Source organism: Octopus sinensis, linkage group LG4 (assembly GCF_006345805.1).
Source record: "Octopus sinensis linkage group LG4, ASM634580v1, whole genome shotgun sequence".
NCBI lineage: Eukaryota > Metazoa > Mollusca > Cephalopoda > Octopoda > Octopodidae > Octopus > Octopus sinensis.
The window spans coordinates 68,130,092-68,148,089 of record NC_043000.1 but is presented as its reverse complement, the minus strand read 5'-3'; the positions used below and the strand labels follow the sequence as shown (position 1 = coordinate 68,148,089).

Sequence of the window (17,998 nt, the reverse complement as noted above, 5' to 3'; positions counted from 1 at the left end):
TCATCTGCTAGTTCCTCCCACTTGACACTTCTCTATTCTACTGTCATCCACGACATGTATCATATGTCCATATAAGCACAGTTTCTTCTGTTGTACACAGCAGCTGATTCTACTCAGAACCAGTTTTTCTCTTATCTCATTTATTCTCCATTGTTTATTCATACTAATTTTACACATCCAGCATAGGTTGCATACCTTTTCAATCTTTATTCATCTTCTGCATCCAGTGTCCATGTTTCACTATCATACAATATTGCACTTTGTACAGAAGCATCATATAATAATGTACTCTTCATCCATAAAGAGAATCCTTTTGTTGCCAGTACAAGTAATAACCCCCTGAACTTTTTCTACTTTATTCTTACTCTGGGTATTATGATTTTGGAACATCTATTTCCAGTGCTGATTAAGTAACCTAAATAACAAATTGTCAATCACTATAGGGATATTTCTGGGCTTATAACAGAATTAATCTCGCTGCAACATCCTTCTCTGTCAGCTATCCTGTAATTCCCCTACACTTTATATGCTCTATGGTTTACTTTAGGTACATCATATGGAATTCTTACTTATTTCCTTTTTCAAGACGGTCATTTGTCCAGTGCTAGTGAAGTTTTGACAGCCAGTCTTCAAAAATCCCTGTTAATGACTAGAAAAGTATAATAAACTAGAGTGGCAGAAAACCCACTCCTGATGTACACCAACCTATACATTAAATTGGTGAAAATGTTTGTTTGATTATTGAAGGGCCTTAAATCAGTTTGCTGCATTAATTGCTAATGCATTGTTTTGTAAATGCTTTTGCCAAGACCAAAGGTATTATACATGGCTTTGTTACTGTTTTTTATTGGACTTGCTCCTCTGATCTTTTAGCTTTGATTGGGTAACTTTTGTATACTCTTATGGAATTGATCTGAGATCAAAATCAACAGAGACCAGTTGAATATATTATTGTTATTCAGAAAATGGATGTGTGAAATATAGTTTACTAAGAAGATTTAAATTTACTATCACATCACTTTACCTCACAGTCACATATTACATATTCTAATTCCTTTAAAAAAAAGCTATTTATTAAAAGAAAATTCCATTTGAGGTCTTGCTATTGTTTACAAAAAACATTGCAGTATCAATTAGCTATACGATGGCAGGTATAATAAATACTTTATTTTTAATTGGTTTTTGAGCTTTTGCTGGAAGTAGTTATTCATTGTTGAATATATTAATGTCAAGAAACATCTACACTTTTCAGATCTGGAGAATTAAAAGAAGAATATGATAAAGCTAAAACTGAAATGTTAAAAGCTGAAGAAGATACTCAGTTTAATTACCACAAAAAGAAAGGCATTGCTGCTGAAAAGAAAGAAGCTAAGTTAGAAAAAGAGGAAGCAGAACGTTACCAGAAACTTAAAGAGCAATTGGTGAGATTTCCATTTAAATTCTTCCTTTTATTTGTTTTGAATTTAGTTTTCTTTTTGAAGGTTTTGGTATAGCCATTTAGCTTCAAGTCAATGGCTACTGTCAGATTATTTACTAAGAAAAATATTAACCAGTCATTGTATGCATCTATCTGATGGTAAAACAGCTCTTTTAATCCCTATATCAGCAAAAAAAAAAAATGAAAAAAAAAAAACATTTAGACACTTGCTAGAATATAGCAGTTAAAATCTCTAGAACTTCAGTATAAATATTGACAACATGCCTATCTAAACTGCTATTTTAATTAAATGCATACTATCAAGCAAATATCACACACATCTCATCTCACTAGTCTTTCTGTACAATGTTATTATAATCTTGTCGCTATTTATGGTTAATGTTCCATTTAAAAAAATTTATTTCAGAATATAAATTACTAAATCTGCAATATCAAATTTATTCTAATTTGAAAGAAATTTAGAAAGTTGAAAATATCAATAATTCTAACTGGCAGAACCTGTGAATATTTCACAGAATTAATGGTAAACCTATTAGGTTATTTCTGAAAACTTTATCGATAAAACCTGAAAGTGTAGCTTGTGTTGTCTCTATGGAAAGATAGTCGCTCATCTGCTACTCATTGAAAAGTGAAAGAAATTGGAATACGATAATTACTTAATGCACTTTATATGTACACTATATATACTTTATGCACAATTTTATAGACTTAATACACAGCACTCATAAAATAAATATTCATGCTATAACCTATATAGTTAAATTGCATATATCTGCCATGTAAATAAGTGTAAATAATTCATGGAATTGCAGTTATGTGCATGCGTTAAATGATAGTTGATATGAAAAACTTAGTTCAGTTTTTAAAAAAATACACTTTACACTATACACTCACCACTGCCACCTCCACCACCATATCATCTTTCACCCCCTCTATCTCCCTCCCTTCTCTCTCTCTGTGCCTTTCTTTACCCTCACCATCAGAACATCACCCCTCTGCTAAAATTATATTTTTAACTCTCCTTTATATTATCACTACCTTCAACTAACTTTTTAACCATGGAATAAATATTATGTTCCCCTACCTCACATCATGGATCCTTCTCGCTCTCTTTTTTTCTATCTCTCCCTCTTTCTTTCTCCTCTTTTTCCCTTCAACTAATCACATGAAAGCATTAACGATGGGCTAAGTAACATAATAACAAGCAGAATTATAAAGTTACATTATGGTAGACTCATGATTGCCATTGAAAATATACTATTAAGTTTTTGTTTTTATGTTATAATAACAAAGTCTTTTGTTTGTATACAACCTGGTTACTAGTACTGCTCTACTGTATTATACAATGGAATAGCTTTTCAGTGACCAGGTCATATACATACAAGATTCTGATGCTATAACAACATAAACAAAAATGAATATATCTATGTATTTTGAATAGCTATCATGATTCCAGTGTGATGCAGTTTGTTTTACTTTCCACATACTGTATCAGATCAAACCTTGCAAGATAGCTCTGAAATGATTCTGATATCTTCAGATAAAAGAATTGTGATATGAACTTTTTTTTCATCGGATAGAATACTTTGAAATAAACAAGTATCAGAAACTGGTGACTGTTTTATCATTATTTTGTCATGGTGAGTTATGAAAAATAGGTTTGGTCCAAAAAACTAACAGTGGACAAGATGATTTGCTAAAATGAGAAATCGATATTTTGTGTTTGTAAATGATGTGCATCTCAAACAAAAATGTTAATTTTACTTTACAGGTAGAAAAACAGCTGCAACTCCAATTGTTCAAGTTGTTTCATAATGAGAAAGATATTGATGAGTTGAATGAAGAACTTAACAAAAAGAATGCTGGTTTAGATAGAGAATTAAAAAAGAGAGATAAGATTGAGGACGAGATCAAAGAGAAGAAAAAGGAGCAAGGAAAATTGAGTCGAGATCTCACAAAAATTGAGCAGAACATCAAAGAAGCTGTGAGTATAGTTTGTCACTTTACATTTTTATCTTCTTTTATCACTCAGATCAATAATTTCATATTCTTATGCGGATAATTTCAATCTTGCCTGTTATAAATTTAATAGCAATATCAAAAAGAATTCTTCATAGTCTGAGTGATTTGTCTGTCTATTCTAATTCCTTTCTAAAATTAAGTTCTTCTATTCTCTTATGATGTACTGTGTATCTTTGAGTATTCTATACTCCAGAATAAACAGACAGCCTAACTGAAGTAAGACTACAGAAGAAACATGAATTTTAAGGGCGCTTTGAATGCTTAATTTATGAATGTGTTGTCAGTTTTGATAATAGATAACTTTCTTAAATCACAATTCACTCAATTTATAAATATCAGATTGGTAAGAGTGGAGTTTGAAAAAATTTCAATTATTGATGTTTGAATGTAGTTAAGCTACTATGTAATAATTGATATTTGGTTACTTTCAGATAAATCTAACAAATTAATAATTTTGAAATAGTTTTACAATAGATTTTGTTTTTCTTCAGGAATCTGAGCTGAACAAAAAGAGGCCTATTTACATCAAAGCAAAAGAAAAAACTGCTCACATGATTAAAAAGCTTGAAGCTGCTAAGTAAGTCATCATTTATTACTGTTCTATTGTTGTTTAGACCCTGGTCACCTCTGACTGAATGTACAGTGAAACCATTCCCATCATGACAATCCTGTTTTTGAGAGTAAGGATCAATAACTGAATACAAAGGATTACATTGTCCTGGGTATCTTACCTTTAAGACAGTAAAATACAATTTTAAGATTTGCTATCCTTAGCCTTCATGTGTCCATTAAAGACTCCCTCATTGGTTTGTTATTTTCTATTAAGCTCTCTCATTAGTGATCCTAACAAGCAATAAATGAATGGAAGTTTTTGTTGCATCTTTCAGTTCACATTTTGGGATAGGAAGGGACAAGAATGCATTTTTTATATTTCTATGAAGACAAAACATATTCTTAAAAGAAATCAACTGTTTCTATTTCAATTTGTTTTAGTGTATTTCACCTGTTTCGATTATAATGTAAGTTAACATGTTAATTTTTATTCCTTTCATTACAGGAAATCTCTCAAGGCAACTAAAAAGACGCATGATAATCATGAAGCTGAGGTAAATTGAATTGTTATTTTTATTACATTAAATATACAAACATGCATGTGCTCTCTCTCTCTCTCTTTCTCTGTGACAGTGAAGCTTTGGTTTTAATTAAATATGTGGTTTTAAGTTGGGTATCAAAGTGCCTTTTCCAGACCTGCAAGAGAAGATGAACTTAGCACTTCAAGTACTAAGCTTTGTAATGATTTTAGTGTAGCTACAGCTTAATGACAAGCAGTTCATATTCTGCTATATCTAAATCAGTGCTCATATGCACTCTCAGAGTGGTTGGCGTTAGGAAGGGCATCCAGTTGTAGAAACTCTGCTAGATCAGATAGGAGCCTGGTGCAGCCATCTGGCTCGCCAGTCCTCAGTCAAACCATCCGACCCATGCCAGGACAAAGATGATAGAAATCAACCAAGAGGTCAGTTTTTATATATTGCTGGCACTGCATTGTGTCCAGTCCTGAGATATAACTCTCAAATGGCCTGATCCATCTAGCTAATAAAAACAACTACTTATGACTGATTCTACTTCTGTAAGAGTGACATGAAGTTTAATCTCAATGTTAATTTCAACTCCTTTTTTTGTGGATGTGAAGAAGGTACTTGGATATTTGACCTCTGACCAAATTATAAATCAAGTAGGAGAAATGAAACTACCAATGTTTCCATTAAATGAGTTAGTGTCTTCATAATTTTGTAATGTAGCTGTGCTAATCAGTGAAATTTCTAGCATATTAATTAAACAATTCATAGTTTTACTTTCTTTGTGTTGCTTTCTTTACAAGGTTTATGAAATTGTATTTGTAGAACAGTTATATTTTTAATTTCATTTTTTGTCTTGATTTTTTATAGTCAGTGGTATTTTCTAAATTACATACTTTTTATTAATTGTTGTTTAAATTTATTAACTTCAGCTATATCTAGTAATGTTTACTCAAGACAAGCCCAGCACAACTGAACTGATATCCTAAAACCAAGGTGCCATGAAAAAGCATTGGTGTAGGTGCATGTACCATGTAAAAAGCATTGGTGTGGGTGCTAGTGCCACTTAAAAAGCACTGGTGGGTGTATCATGTAAAATGCACCCAATGCACTCTGTAAAGTGGTTGATGTTAGGAAAGGCATCATGCTGTAGAAACTGAGCCAAAACAGTCTATGGAACCTGGTATGACCCCTGGCCTTGTCAGTTCCTGTCCAGCCAACATGGAAAATGTTGATGATGATGATGGTGGTGGTGGTGGTGGTGGTGATGATGATGATGATGGTTTAAACTCAGTGCTACAAATAGTTCTGCTGCTTGCACTGTTGGACCATATCAATTCATGTTAGCTAATTGAACTAAACTTGTGAAACTTAAACTATTTTGGCTATGAATACTGCACAATGCGGGTGTCTAAGTCAGCACCTTGGCAGTTAAACTGATTGCAAATGTTTTGTTTATATTGTAAAGAACTAAATTGTTGCTTGGAGCTTTAATTCATGAAGTAGGAATGAAAAACATTTTTGTTTTCTGCTTATAGATATCTTGTATCTTTTTCATTAAAAATAAATTTAGTTTGTCTGTTTTAGTTATATTTTCTGCTTGACTTTCGGCCATGTTTGTTAATAATACTAGAAATTGTTTTGTATTTGCTTACTGAAACCATCACTGTGTGGTTAAAAACTTCATTTCACAGCTTCATATTTTCAGGTTCAGTCCTGCTGCACGGTACCTTGGGAAAGTGATCTCTCCTAAAGCCTGGGGCTCACCAATGCCTTGTGAGCAAAATTTGTATGAAGGAATCTGTATGGGAGCACTGTATGTGTGTTTGTCTCTACATGTTATCACATAGGTCAGCAGTAGTATATGTTTACATCTTGCAGCTTAGTGGTTCAATATGTGAGGTTCAATAGCATAAAGTACCTTACTTGAAAACAAGTAACGATCATCATCCTGAAGAACCTCAGGTTGCAGAATACTACCTCCAGAAGGCTCATCCCCTGTGGCCACATGGAAAAATGCTGATATTAAATATAAATTCTGTCACATCTGTCTTTCATTGAGAAATAAATCATTGTTTCAATCAATTTTTTTTAAAGCTCATTGATGTTTAGTGGCCCCAAAAGAGAACAACCAAATTATTATAGAGTTAAGTTAAATATATGTTTTTCATCAATGCTGTTTGGAATACTGTAAAAAGATCTGTACATAAAATTCTGCTGCAATTTGCACCAATTGAAAGCTTAAGACTTTGGGTGGTTTGAGGCAGATTGGAATAAGAGGAGAATTCAGTTAGAATGAAATCTAAAATCCAAAGAAACTGCTGAGGTTCTGCACTGGCAAAAATGGTAATAGTAAATCCAGGAGATTTTGGCTGTTGTGAGGAGTGAGATAAGATGTTTTTAGTTATGGTCCTTTGTTGAAGGACATTAGCCAGTAACATTAGCTTTTTTCACTCATCACAGCAACCAAACTTGAGATCCGACAAACTCTTTTATTAATGTATGTCAGTTTCATACACATATACTTAAAAGTTGATTAGTGTGTGGCTACAAAGTTGATATATATTAATCTGTTTACATACATTGATATGTGTATCTATGTCAAAATGCTAATGTGCATATTTATGTTGCATAAATATGTATAATATGAAAATGTTCATAAAGCATAGAATATATCAATGTCTTACCAGTATCCATGTTCAAAAGTGACCAAAAGTCTGTTGTCATATTTTTGATATAGATCCATCAGTTGGAGAAAGAACTTGAAGAAGTTGAAGAAAAGAAACGAGAATATGAAAAAGGAATAGAAAAAGAATCACAGTCCCAAGGAAGAGACCTCCAGTTGGAAGAGTCTCAGGTGAGTTATTTTCTTAGGCTATACTCTTATAATATTCTTTATTGTCACTTGGCAGATTACAGATTTTGGTGACTTGTTTTATTTTGATTTGTCATCAACTTTTTGTTTATTATTGCCATCTTTGGTTTAATATTTGTTTTCAACTGTGACTTCAAGGTAAACATGTTTTAATATCATATATTAGGAATAATTTTCTAAATGTATTATATCAGTTATTCATGTCTACATGTCTTTTGATGGATGGCTGTTTATTTATCTACAGATATTTAATTTCTTTAAACTATGAATAGCAGAATATTTACTACAGATTTTATTTAGCACCAATTTGGCCCTGGTTGAGTAGACATCTGATGAAAACCATTCCAGTCATAACCATCTAAACTTCACTTCAGGCATATTATACCTCAATAAAAGAAAATATCCAAAATGCAATATACCTTCTCTTTTTTTTTTTATAAGGATAGGTTGTAATTTGGAGGAGATTTAGCTACTTATTCTAAAAGAAAAAAATTTCCAGGTAGAAGCAAGATTCCTTGGAAGAAGTGGCTTCACTTTATAAGAAATTTGAATACATCTGATAGCAAGAAAAGTAATTTTGTTTTTATCTCTAATTTTAGGTTCAGGAATACCATCGTTTGAAGGAAGAAGCTGGCAAAAGAGCTGCTCGCTATTCACAAGACTTAGAATCCATTAACAGAGAGCAGAAATCTGATCAAGATCGCCGTGATAATGAAGAACGCAAAAAAAATGATATGGTAACTAAAATTGAACAGAAGAAACATGAAATGGAAGAGAACAAGAAACGAGTTGAAAAACTGAATGACTACATAAAGTAAGATTCTACTTCATTGTTGCTTTGGTCTTTTAGATAATTATTAGTCCTGTGGCAGTTGTAACTTGTGTTTGGTTTCTCTTTTAGAACCAGTATGCAAGCAGTTGATGAACAAAAGAAGACTGCCAGAGAACTTGAAGAAGAAGTAAGCAGTGCCAATGCTAGGATCTCTCAAATTAACTCTGAGCTTGCTGAAGTTGTTGAACAGCTTGGTGAAGCAAAGGTAGTAATCTCTTAATATTTTATCACTATTCTTCTAAGTTTCTAGTTGTTGTTACTTGTGAGAACTAGATCAGCCCTTTTGAGCAGACCGCTGATTAATTGTGCCTTAGCTGTAACCATCAAGTAGAATATGATTTGAAGAGATTTGGTTATTATTTCTAGTAGTTGATTGCTGGTGTGTACTTTGTTTTGACTCTAGTAATACTCTCATAGTGTGTTTCTTTCTTATTGCAAAGAGAGTAGAAATATGATAAATGGACATATTCCAATTTGACTGGTCTGTAGTTTATTTCTTTTGATGATTGCAACTCTGGTATACAAATTCATTTTGAAATTCTTGATTACTATTTAGTATTCCCTGGCAGAAAAACACTCCTTTTTCTTGTTTATTCATTTTATATCTTGAATATTCTTTGATCAAATACCACTTCATTGGTAAATAATTAGTTGTAATAAACTAAATTAACCATGAAAATTATTCTAATATCTATGATTTACATTACATTGCACTATGTGTGTGTGTGTATTAAACACATCCAAATTTCAAGGTTTGTGAGTTTGAGCTCCTGAAATTCCATAGCATCTCTACATAAGAGTTAGATGTTATTGTTAACCTCTTGTCCTCTCTCCTCAAAAAATATGTGGGCCTCAAACACCAATATTTATGACGGTACGCCACACAGTAATTCGTTTACTATGTAGTGGTCTTCCATGAAACTGTTTAGGTTTGTTTTTTGTAACTGTTTGCAAAAATTCTACTTGTGAGGAGAACATTATCTGCAGGAACATTGTGAATGATATCTTCATTACATAGCTGGCAGTTTTCACATTCATGTTCATGAAGTTTTTGAACAACCAGCATTTTGTACAGATGGAACTTGAGACCAGTGTGTAAAGTTCTCCTGACAGTTGGATCAGACAGTCCCAAAGCAGACTTTTTCCAGAGTTTGAATGTTTCAGGGTCTTCCAGGTTTTATTTTGCTTTTAAGTACTGAATCTGTGGCCCAGAAATTTTCAGTCCATAGTAATATGGATTTTTGGTCTGGAACAGCATCATTTCAATTTAGCCCAAAATGAATGTAGTTCACTGAATCACAATCACAGTTTCAACAATAAATACATGGTATGCACCAGTCCAAACCATTAGTGATAACTGGGAGAAAGGGAGTGAGGGGCGAAGTATTAGCTTCCTGAAGACACCATTATCACTTGCCTAGCTTTGTTAGTGCCACATTGATGACTTTGTAAGTTATGGGAGGGTCTTTTGATGCACACTGTATATTTGTGTATGTGTATATTATATATATATATATTTTTTTTTTTTCACCCAGGTTGATAAACATGAATCTTCAAGAGCAATAAAGAAAGCAGAACTACTTGAAAATTTGCGACGCTTGTTTCCTGGTGTGGTAAGTTTATATTTGTTTATTGCTATTAGTTGAAGTACATACATAATCATCAGTTTTTAACATCCATTTTTCCATGCTTGCATGGGTCAGATGGAATTCACTGAGGCAGATTTTCTATAGCTGGATGCCCTTCCTGTCACCAGTCATTACCTGTTTCCAAGTAACATAATATTTCCCCATGGCTGGACATGTTTACATGGAAGATTGAAAACAAAGGAAACTGCTTATATGACAGTGACACTCATTTACAACTATCACTTGATATCAAGACCAGGGGATACTAACATATGTATGACAAGCTTCTTTCAGTTTCTGTCTACCAAATGTACTCACAAGGCTTCAGTCACTCTGGGGCTATAGAAGAAGACACTCGCCCACGGTACCACACATTGGTAATGAACCTGTATTTAAATGGTTTGGAATTATGCTTCTTAATTACACAATCATGCCTGTACCTTGCTACTTGAAACATGTGCTACATAAAAGCAATGTGATCCTCTGTATGATAGTATGCTTATTTACAATCTAGTATGTAAATGTTTCCTGCTATTGAGCTTTTTGTTGTTCAAAGTACCATGGAAAATAATACCTTACTTGGAACAGTGAAGGTAGGTGACAGGAAGAGCATCCATCCATAGAAAAACTGCCTTAATACGTTTTGTCTGATTCATATTGGCATGAAAAAGTTGTCAGTAAAACAAAACAAAGCACATAATTCAGTTAAATGATTCTTTTACTAAAAAATCTAAATTATTTAAAAGGTGTTCTATCTCCTTGAGAATTTATATAATTAAATTTTTATCAATCTTTTGTTTAATCTAAAATGAGGAGCAGCAGTGACAACCTTTGCCAAGTTCTTCCAAACTTATGATGTTAATTCAGTTAATATTCTGCTTGAAGTTTGCTAAGTTGATGCTTGCAGAAAAATTGTTGGAAAGAAAGAAGCTGTGATGAGTTGCATTTTAATGGGAAAAACTTAATGTTTATGAGGAATAATTTGTGATGTAAGGCACAGACAGATGGGTTTCAGTGTTGTTAGTTTAGAGCAGAAGAACTTGTAACATCTTAATGAATTTACTGATTAAATACACAACTTTTTTATATAAGCTATATCAGCATTCCTGATATGTAACGGTACTTGTGCTTTGTACTGTCAGCAACTGCTCAGAGTTGAACTATTCACTGTACATAAGTGAAGCCAAATTTTTGCGATGCAGGTTTGTGAATGTTTTAAATGTATGGTCACCAAGAAAGAAAACCAAATACTGTGAGGTCTAGTTCTTGTAACAAGTTTCTGAGAAAAACTGTTACAGATGATTTAAATGGGTGTTGCATTGCAAGATTGTTTCCTTCACATGTATAGTTGTTATGCTGTTGTCATATCAATGCAAGATGTTTCTAGCTCTTTACTCATAGAAAAGTAATGGAAATAAGTGAGGGCTCTCTGTTTTACAAACAGACTATCCATTTGCAAAAGGTTGTTGAGTAAATGGGAAGGAGAGCAATGTGTGTGGTTAGAGAGGGTAACTGTGAGCAGGTTGTTTGAGTAGAAAAGGAGAGATACATGATCCAGCCCTAAAGTATACCACTGGTTGCATAGAAGAGATTATCTGTGTGGTTAGAGAAAGTTACAAAGTAGACAAGGATACATGACCCATTCATAAGGTATATTAGAAGCAATTGAATGTGGGTTATGAAATCAGGTTTTTACTGGGTCAGATTCACTCTTATTTAAATATAATTTACTCAAACTGAATGCTTGTCTTTTTTCTTCTTTTAATCTACCATTGATTCTGAAACTTCTTTATTTTTAAAAAGCTGTATAGAATTGTCTTGCTTAAATTTTTTTGTGTTCATTATTAAATTAAAATGGTAATCTATTTATTCTAGCACGGTCGATTGATTGATTTGTGTGAGCCAAGCCACAAGAGGTACCAAGTAGCTATTACTAAAGTACTTGGCAAATATATGGATGCTATAGTATGTGATAATGAAAAAACTGCTAAGGATTGTATCCAGTATATGAAAGAACAGAGAATTGAACCCGAGACCTTCCTTCCACTTGACTACCTTGATGTAAAGCCTGTCAATGAAAAGCTTAGGTAAAGACTAATTACCTTATTGTAGTTTAGTAGCAGTAGGTCTTTAATATCATTTTACCTAATGGTTTTAGTACTTTTACAAGTTGATAAATGAATTAAATTTGAAGAAGCGTTACAACCAATAATTTCTATGTTTTTAATTGAATTTAAATTCACCCCTAAAGCACCATATTTGAATTAGTCCTTACATTATCTATTTCTAATTGAGAATTCAAGAAATACACTTCTAAAATATCTTCATCCTTTTGCAGAACTTTGCAGTCAATGTTTGTATGGAAAGTTAAATACTAAACTTAAAATGTTATATCATATGTTGTTACTACATTGTTTACTTACTGATTCTGAATTAACACAGTCATTAAAATACATGTTAGAATAAATATTCATTTTATATTACACAATAAAAATTAGCCATATCATTTGAATTAGAAGTTACCAACATGGTTATCAACTGTTATCAAATAGTGTCTTTACTAAGAAACAATGATTCTCAAGATCTTCATGAACAATTTGCGTCCATATTCCTCATCTTAGAATTATTAGTTGGCTGTATTTATAAAAATGTGTTTCCAACTTTTTGGCAGTCATTTGTTGGTTGTTAAGTTGTTATCTTCTAATGTCTTTTACCAATATTACTAGCATCATCTTCAACTAAAACAAACTCAAACACAACCTACACACACCAATTCACTTTAACTATCCACAAATATCCACATGCTTGATATACTAAGAATAGGTTGTGCAAAGTTCAGAGAGCTCCTACTGCTTGGTAACAAAGGGCCTCTTCCTCAGAGTGAAAGGCAGATTGTTTAATGTTCGTGTCCAAACAGCCATATTACACAGTAGTGAAACATGGGCTGTGACTGCTGAGGATATGCATAGGCTTGAAAGAAATGAAGCTAGTATGCTTTGCTGGATGTACAATGTCAGTGTGCATGTACAACAGAGTGTAAACGTCTTAAGGGAAAAGTTGGGCATAACAGGCATAAGATGTGGTGTGCAAGAGAGACCACTGCATTGGTGTGGTCATGTGATGCATATGGATATGGACAATTTTGTGAAGAAGTGCTGATTTCTACCAGTGGAAGGATGCTATGGAAGAGGGAGACCCATGAAGATATGGGATGAGGTGGTGAAGCATGATCTTCAAACACTGGGCTTCACAGAAGCAATGGCTAGTGACCAAGACATTTGGCGATATGTCATGCTTGTGAAGACCTGTCAATGAAGCCAAGTGAAATCATAGTTGTGTCACGTAACTGGCACATAAAACACACTTTTCAAGCATTGGGCCTCACGTAGGCAATGTGGCTGATGCTGGTGTTACAGAACTAGCAACTGTACTGGTGGCATGTAAAAAGCACCTTTTGAGTGCTGGGTTTCATGGAGGCAACGACAAATGACTGAGACCTTTGGTAATATGCTGTGTTTGAGAAGAAAGATCCATCAAGCCAAGTGAAATTGTAGTTGTGGCAGATGTTACGCAACTGGTACCCATGCTGGTGGCACACAAAAGCACCCATTACACTCTTGGAGTGGTTGGTGTTAGGAAAAACCATGCCAAATTAGACTGGAATCTGGTGCAGCCATTCAGCTTTCCAGCCCTGGTCAAACTGTTGAAATCATGCCAGCATGGACAGTGGATGTTAAATGATGATGATGGTCATCATCATCATCGTTTCTTATATCATTGTTTTGATTTTATTTACAAACTATTCACATTATATACTTAAGGTTATGTTGTCAGAAGTAGGATATTCCTTTTACATGTGGCCTCCAGCTCCTACTTATCCTAGTACTTCATAAGATATGTATTCATCAACATAAATTATTGAAACTCTACATAAACATTTTTACTGTCATCTGTAAAGTCTGAAACAGTTTTTTGGATATCTTTAAAAGTGTCCATATTTACTAAACGTAGATAATTGGTTGTTAGATTGTTAAAAAATAAAAACTAATTTGTATTTCATTTTTGTCTTGATCTTTTTCCAGAGATATCAGAGAACCTAAAAATGTCAAACTAGTTATTGATGTCATACGTTATGATCCCCCTGCCATCAAGAAAGCCTTATTGTTTGCTTGTGGGAATGCCCTTGTCTGTGAAACTGTTGAAGATTCTCGTAGAGTTGCATTTGGTGGTCACGAAAGACACAAGGTATTTTTAGTCCTTTTTATTACCCCCATTCCATTTTTGTACTGATATATAACAGGAACCTTAGTTTTAGTTTGTGGTCCAGCACTAAATTGATTTTGGTCTAATTATAAGTTAACTGTTAAAACTACATATTGGTATTCAAAATCTGTATGCAGTTTTCTTAGTTATAAATATGTCAAACAGTTATTATGGTAATGAAAAAGTTTTAAACCAAACCCCTTAAAACTTATTGTTACTGCTATTATTGCAAACCTAGAATTGTAATGGCTATTAAAAGTAATTATTTTCTTTTAGTTAGAACGATATTTTGCAGGGTTTCTTTTTCTTTCTTTTTTTTTTATTTCTTGTTTCAATTTAACCCTTTAAGCATTTAAGCCTGCCCAAATAATCTTACACCTACTCTACATTATCTTTCTAAAAATAAACAATCATATCATCAAAACCTCAAAGCTATGAGATAATGCATGATTAATTTGAAACAATGTGAATAACAAAGTGCTACATTTGATAGAGTAATCTGAATGCTAAAGGGTTAAGATTTATCACAAGATTGGTTCTTGTTAGAGTTATGTAGATTTTATTGTATAACTAATAAGTGTATGTGTGTTCAATACGACTCTAGACTGCTTTACATAAGTTTATAACGACCTTAATAAGTGTTATGTATTCTAAACAGCCTATTTCATTTGATTTATTCTTTTTCAGTCAGTTGCCTTGGATGGGACCTTATTTCAGAAATCCGGAATTATATCTGGTGGTGCCAGGTGAGTAAAGAAACATCTTAATTTTATTTGCAAAAATACTTCATCAGTCAAATGAGATATTCAGGATATTTTTTAGTTTATTTTACCAACTTAGTTATATTTAATTCAGGAACAATATTTTTTATTCATTTAAGTATTTTTAACAAATTAGACTTTTGTCTTTTTTGCTTGTTTGTTTGTTTTTTATAATTTCATGTTTTCATTGTTTCTTTTAACAATTCTCATTTTATTGAGAGTAGTACCATAGAGAGAAATTTTTCATGTTTGGTTTAAAACCCTTACACTTTTATGTATTTATTTTACCTTTGAGACAAGTCTTTGTAAACCATTTGCTCTTCCTTGGTATATGACTATGAAGTAGTTAAAACAGTAACAGAGTTATAGTGGGTGAGTGGTATAGTAAACACAAATGACCAAAATCTAGTGAATTTCACAATATTCACATTATTTATTTGCATATTAGAATTTAATCTTTTAAATTGCGAAGACATGTTGGGGCAAGCGAAAGCGAAATCGAATTGAACCAGCCAGGATCCTTGGTCTGGTGGTACGTAAAAAGCACTATCCGACTCATGGCCGATGCCAGCGCCGCCTTGACTGGCTTCCGTGCCGGTGGCACATAAAATACACCAATCCAACCGTGGCCGTTGCCAGCCTCGCCTGGCACCTGTGAAGGTGGCACGTAAAAAGCACCCACTACACTCACGGAGTGGTTGGCGTTAGGAAGGGCATCCAGCTGTAGAAACATTGCCAGATAAGACTGGAGCCTGGTGCAGCCTTCTGGCTTCCCAGATCCCCGGTCGAACCGTCCAACCCATGCTAGCATGGAGAACGGACGTTAAACGATGATGATGATGATATAGGTATCAAATTGTTGGATCAGGTGATGAGAATTAGGGAGAGAGTTAATCTGGATGAGATGCAGTTTGATTTTGTGCCAGGGAGAAGCAGCCTAACATAAACCTCTGTACTTGGCTTGCGCTGACACAGAGAAAGCCTTTTACAGGGTCCTGTGATCCCTTATCTGGTGGTCAATACGGAAACTACGGATAAACGAGTGGTTGGTGAGAGCTGTACAAACCATGTACAGGGATGCTGTCAGTAAGGTGAGGGTTGGCAATGAGCATAATGAAGAGTTCAGGATAGAAGTAGGGGTTTACCAAGGATCAGTCCTCAGCCCCCTTTTGTTCATCATAGTCCTCCAGGCAATAACAGAAGAATTTAAGACAGGCTGTCCCTGGGAGCTCTTCTATGCTGATGACCTTGTTCTTTTAGCTGAATTACTACCAGAACTAGAGACATTTCAGGTGTGGAAGCAAGAACTAGAATTGAAGTGCCTTAGAATTAACCTAGCAAAACCCAAAGTCTTAGTAAGTAGGAAAGCAGACAAATCACAAATCCTTCAAATAGATGGCCCTGCTTGATCTGTAGAAATTCAATAAGATGTGCCTGGTGTAAGTTATATACACATAAGAGAAGGCACAATATCAGAAGAGGGTTAACAGGGAAACTAGTTTTTTGTGTGTAGAAGGTGCATAGGTACAATTAACACTAAAAATTTACAGACAATAGACTCCATCGAATTCCAGTGGCGAAAACTAGAAGTAGTTGATAGCTTCCGTTACCTAGGTGACCAAGTCAGTAGCAGGGGGAGGTGCTCCGAGAGCATAGCTACTAGAATAAGAATATGTTGGACAAAATTCAGAGAGTTCCTACCTCCTGGTAACAAAGGGCCTCTCGCTCAGAGTAAAAGGCAAATTGTATGATGCATGTGTGCAAACAGCCATTCTACATGGCAGTGAAACATGGGCTGTGACTGCTGAGGACATGTGCAAGCTTGAAAGAAATGAAGCTAGTATGCTTCGCTGGATGTGCATTACGAGTGGAATTATTCAGAAGTTCATATGAGTTTGCATACACTGGCTGTTGTTGCTTAGCATGGAATATTCACTTAGTAGTGTTATTTAATTCAGTGACCTGAGAGCCAGAGCTCGTCGATGGGATGAAAAGATGTTGAACCAACTGAAAACCAGAAAAGAGAAGTTGACTGATGAGCTAAAAGAACAACTGAAAAAGAAGAGGAAAGAATCTGAATTAAACACTGTTAATTCCCAAATCAAAGGTTTGGAAACAAGGCTCAAATATTCCATTACTGACAGAGATAACACTGTAAGTAGATTTCACTTTTTCTGTTTATTTATTGAAGAAGAGCTTATTTTCAGAAAAATTATCCCATATGAAGCAGTTTATAATTTACTTTTACCTATTTACTTATGGATGTTTTAATTTTTTAGATACATTTATAAAGGGCACATGTAAGTAGATAAAATGGCCAATGTTTTAAAACACGTCTACAACATTACACTTTTAGTATTCTTGAACAATATAGTTAAAATGTTTTCAAATTTTAATCACTAGAACTTTCATGATGACCTAACTTTGTACTATAAACATGGAATACCAGATTTAAATACCCTAAAATATTTAATTCCCTTTTCATTCTGGGATCTAATCCCACTTTGGTCAACTGCCTTCATTGCTTCTACACTGGTAATATGTCTTCCAGTTATGTATTGAATTTAACTCAGTAGACTCATCCTCCATACAAGTCAACAGTTGTGTCTTAATGCTAAGAATCAATATAAAACCTTATTTATTCTGTGTTATTGAATTGATTTTAGTGGATATCAGTCATGTTTAAAAAATTATATTCTTTTATTTTCAGTTGAATAAACAACTAACTCAAAATGAAAGAGATTTAAATACGTATAATGATATGCTGAAGTCTTTTGAGGTAAGTTTAATTGTTTAATATAGCACTAATATTTTATGTTTCTGCAACTGAGGAAAATATTTCTCTAATTTGGTCATTGAACATATGTGAGCTACTTTAATATTGCAGCAGTTTACTTAGAATTTTGATACATTCTTCTGTGATTATTCTATTCGTGTTGACTGCCACTATCCTGAGCTTTGATAAATACAGATTTTTGCTTTTCCACTTCCTTTAGAACGTAACATTTTTATAATTATTGTTACTACACTTGATTCAGTATGAGGATTTGAAGAGCAAAACAATAAGAATTTGAAATCATTAGGTCTCAAATTAAAATTC

At 33.7% G+C, this 17,998-nt stretch overlaps 1 protein-coding gene across 1 annotated transcript in view; it reads left to right on the top strand.

Moving 5' to 3' along the window:
• LOC115211095 (structural maintenance of chromosomes protein 1A) overlaps nucleotides 1–17,998 on the top strand; it is a 56,653-nt gene that overhangs the window by 15,728 nt on the left and 22,927 nt on the right. Inside the window, exons 5-17 of the mRNA XM_029779986.2 lie at nucleotides 1,253–1,421; nucleotides 3,210–3,422; nucleotides 3,952–4,037; nucleotides 4,518–4,566; nucleotides 7,280–7,396; nucleotides 8,014–8,228; nucleotides 8,316–8,451; nucleotides 9,782–9,859; nucleotides 11,750–11,961; nucleotides 13,957–14,119; nucleotides 14,825–14,883; nucleotides 16,857–17,052; nucleotides 17,609–17,677. Of these exons, the coding sequence (XP_029635846.1) occupies nucleotides 1,253–1,421; nucleotides 3,210–3,422; nucleotides 3,952–4,037; nucleotides 4,518–4,566; nucleotides 7,280–7,396; nucleotides 8,014–8,228; nucleotides 8,316–8,451; nucleotides 9,782–9,859; nucleotides 11,750–11,961; nucleotides 13,957–14,119; nucleotides 14,825–14,883; nucleotides 16,857–17,052; nucleotides 17,609–17,677 (1,762 nt within the window). The remainder of the gene's footprint in view (nucleotides 1–1,252; nucleotides 1,422–3,209; nucleotides 3,423–3,951; nucleotides 4,038–4,517; nucleotides 4,567–7,279; nucleotides 7,397–8,013; nucleotides 8,229–8,315; nucleotides 8,452–9,781; nucleotides 9,860–11,749; nucleotides 11,962–13,956; nucleotides 14,120–14,824; nucleotides 14,884–16,856; nucleotides 17,053–17,608; nucleotides 17,678–17,998) is intronic.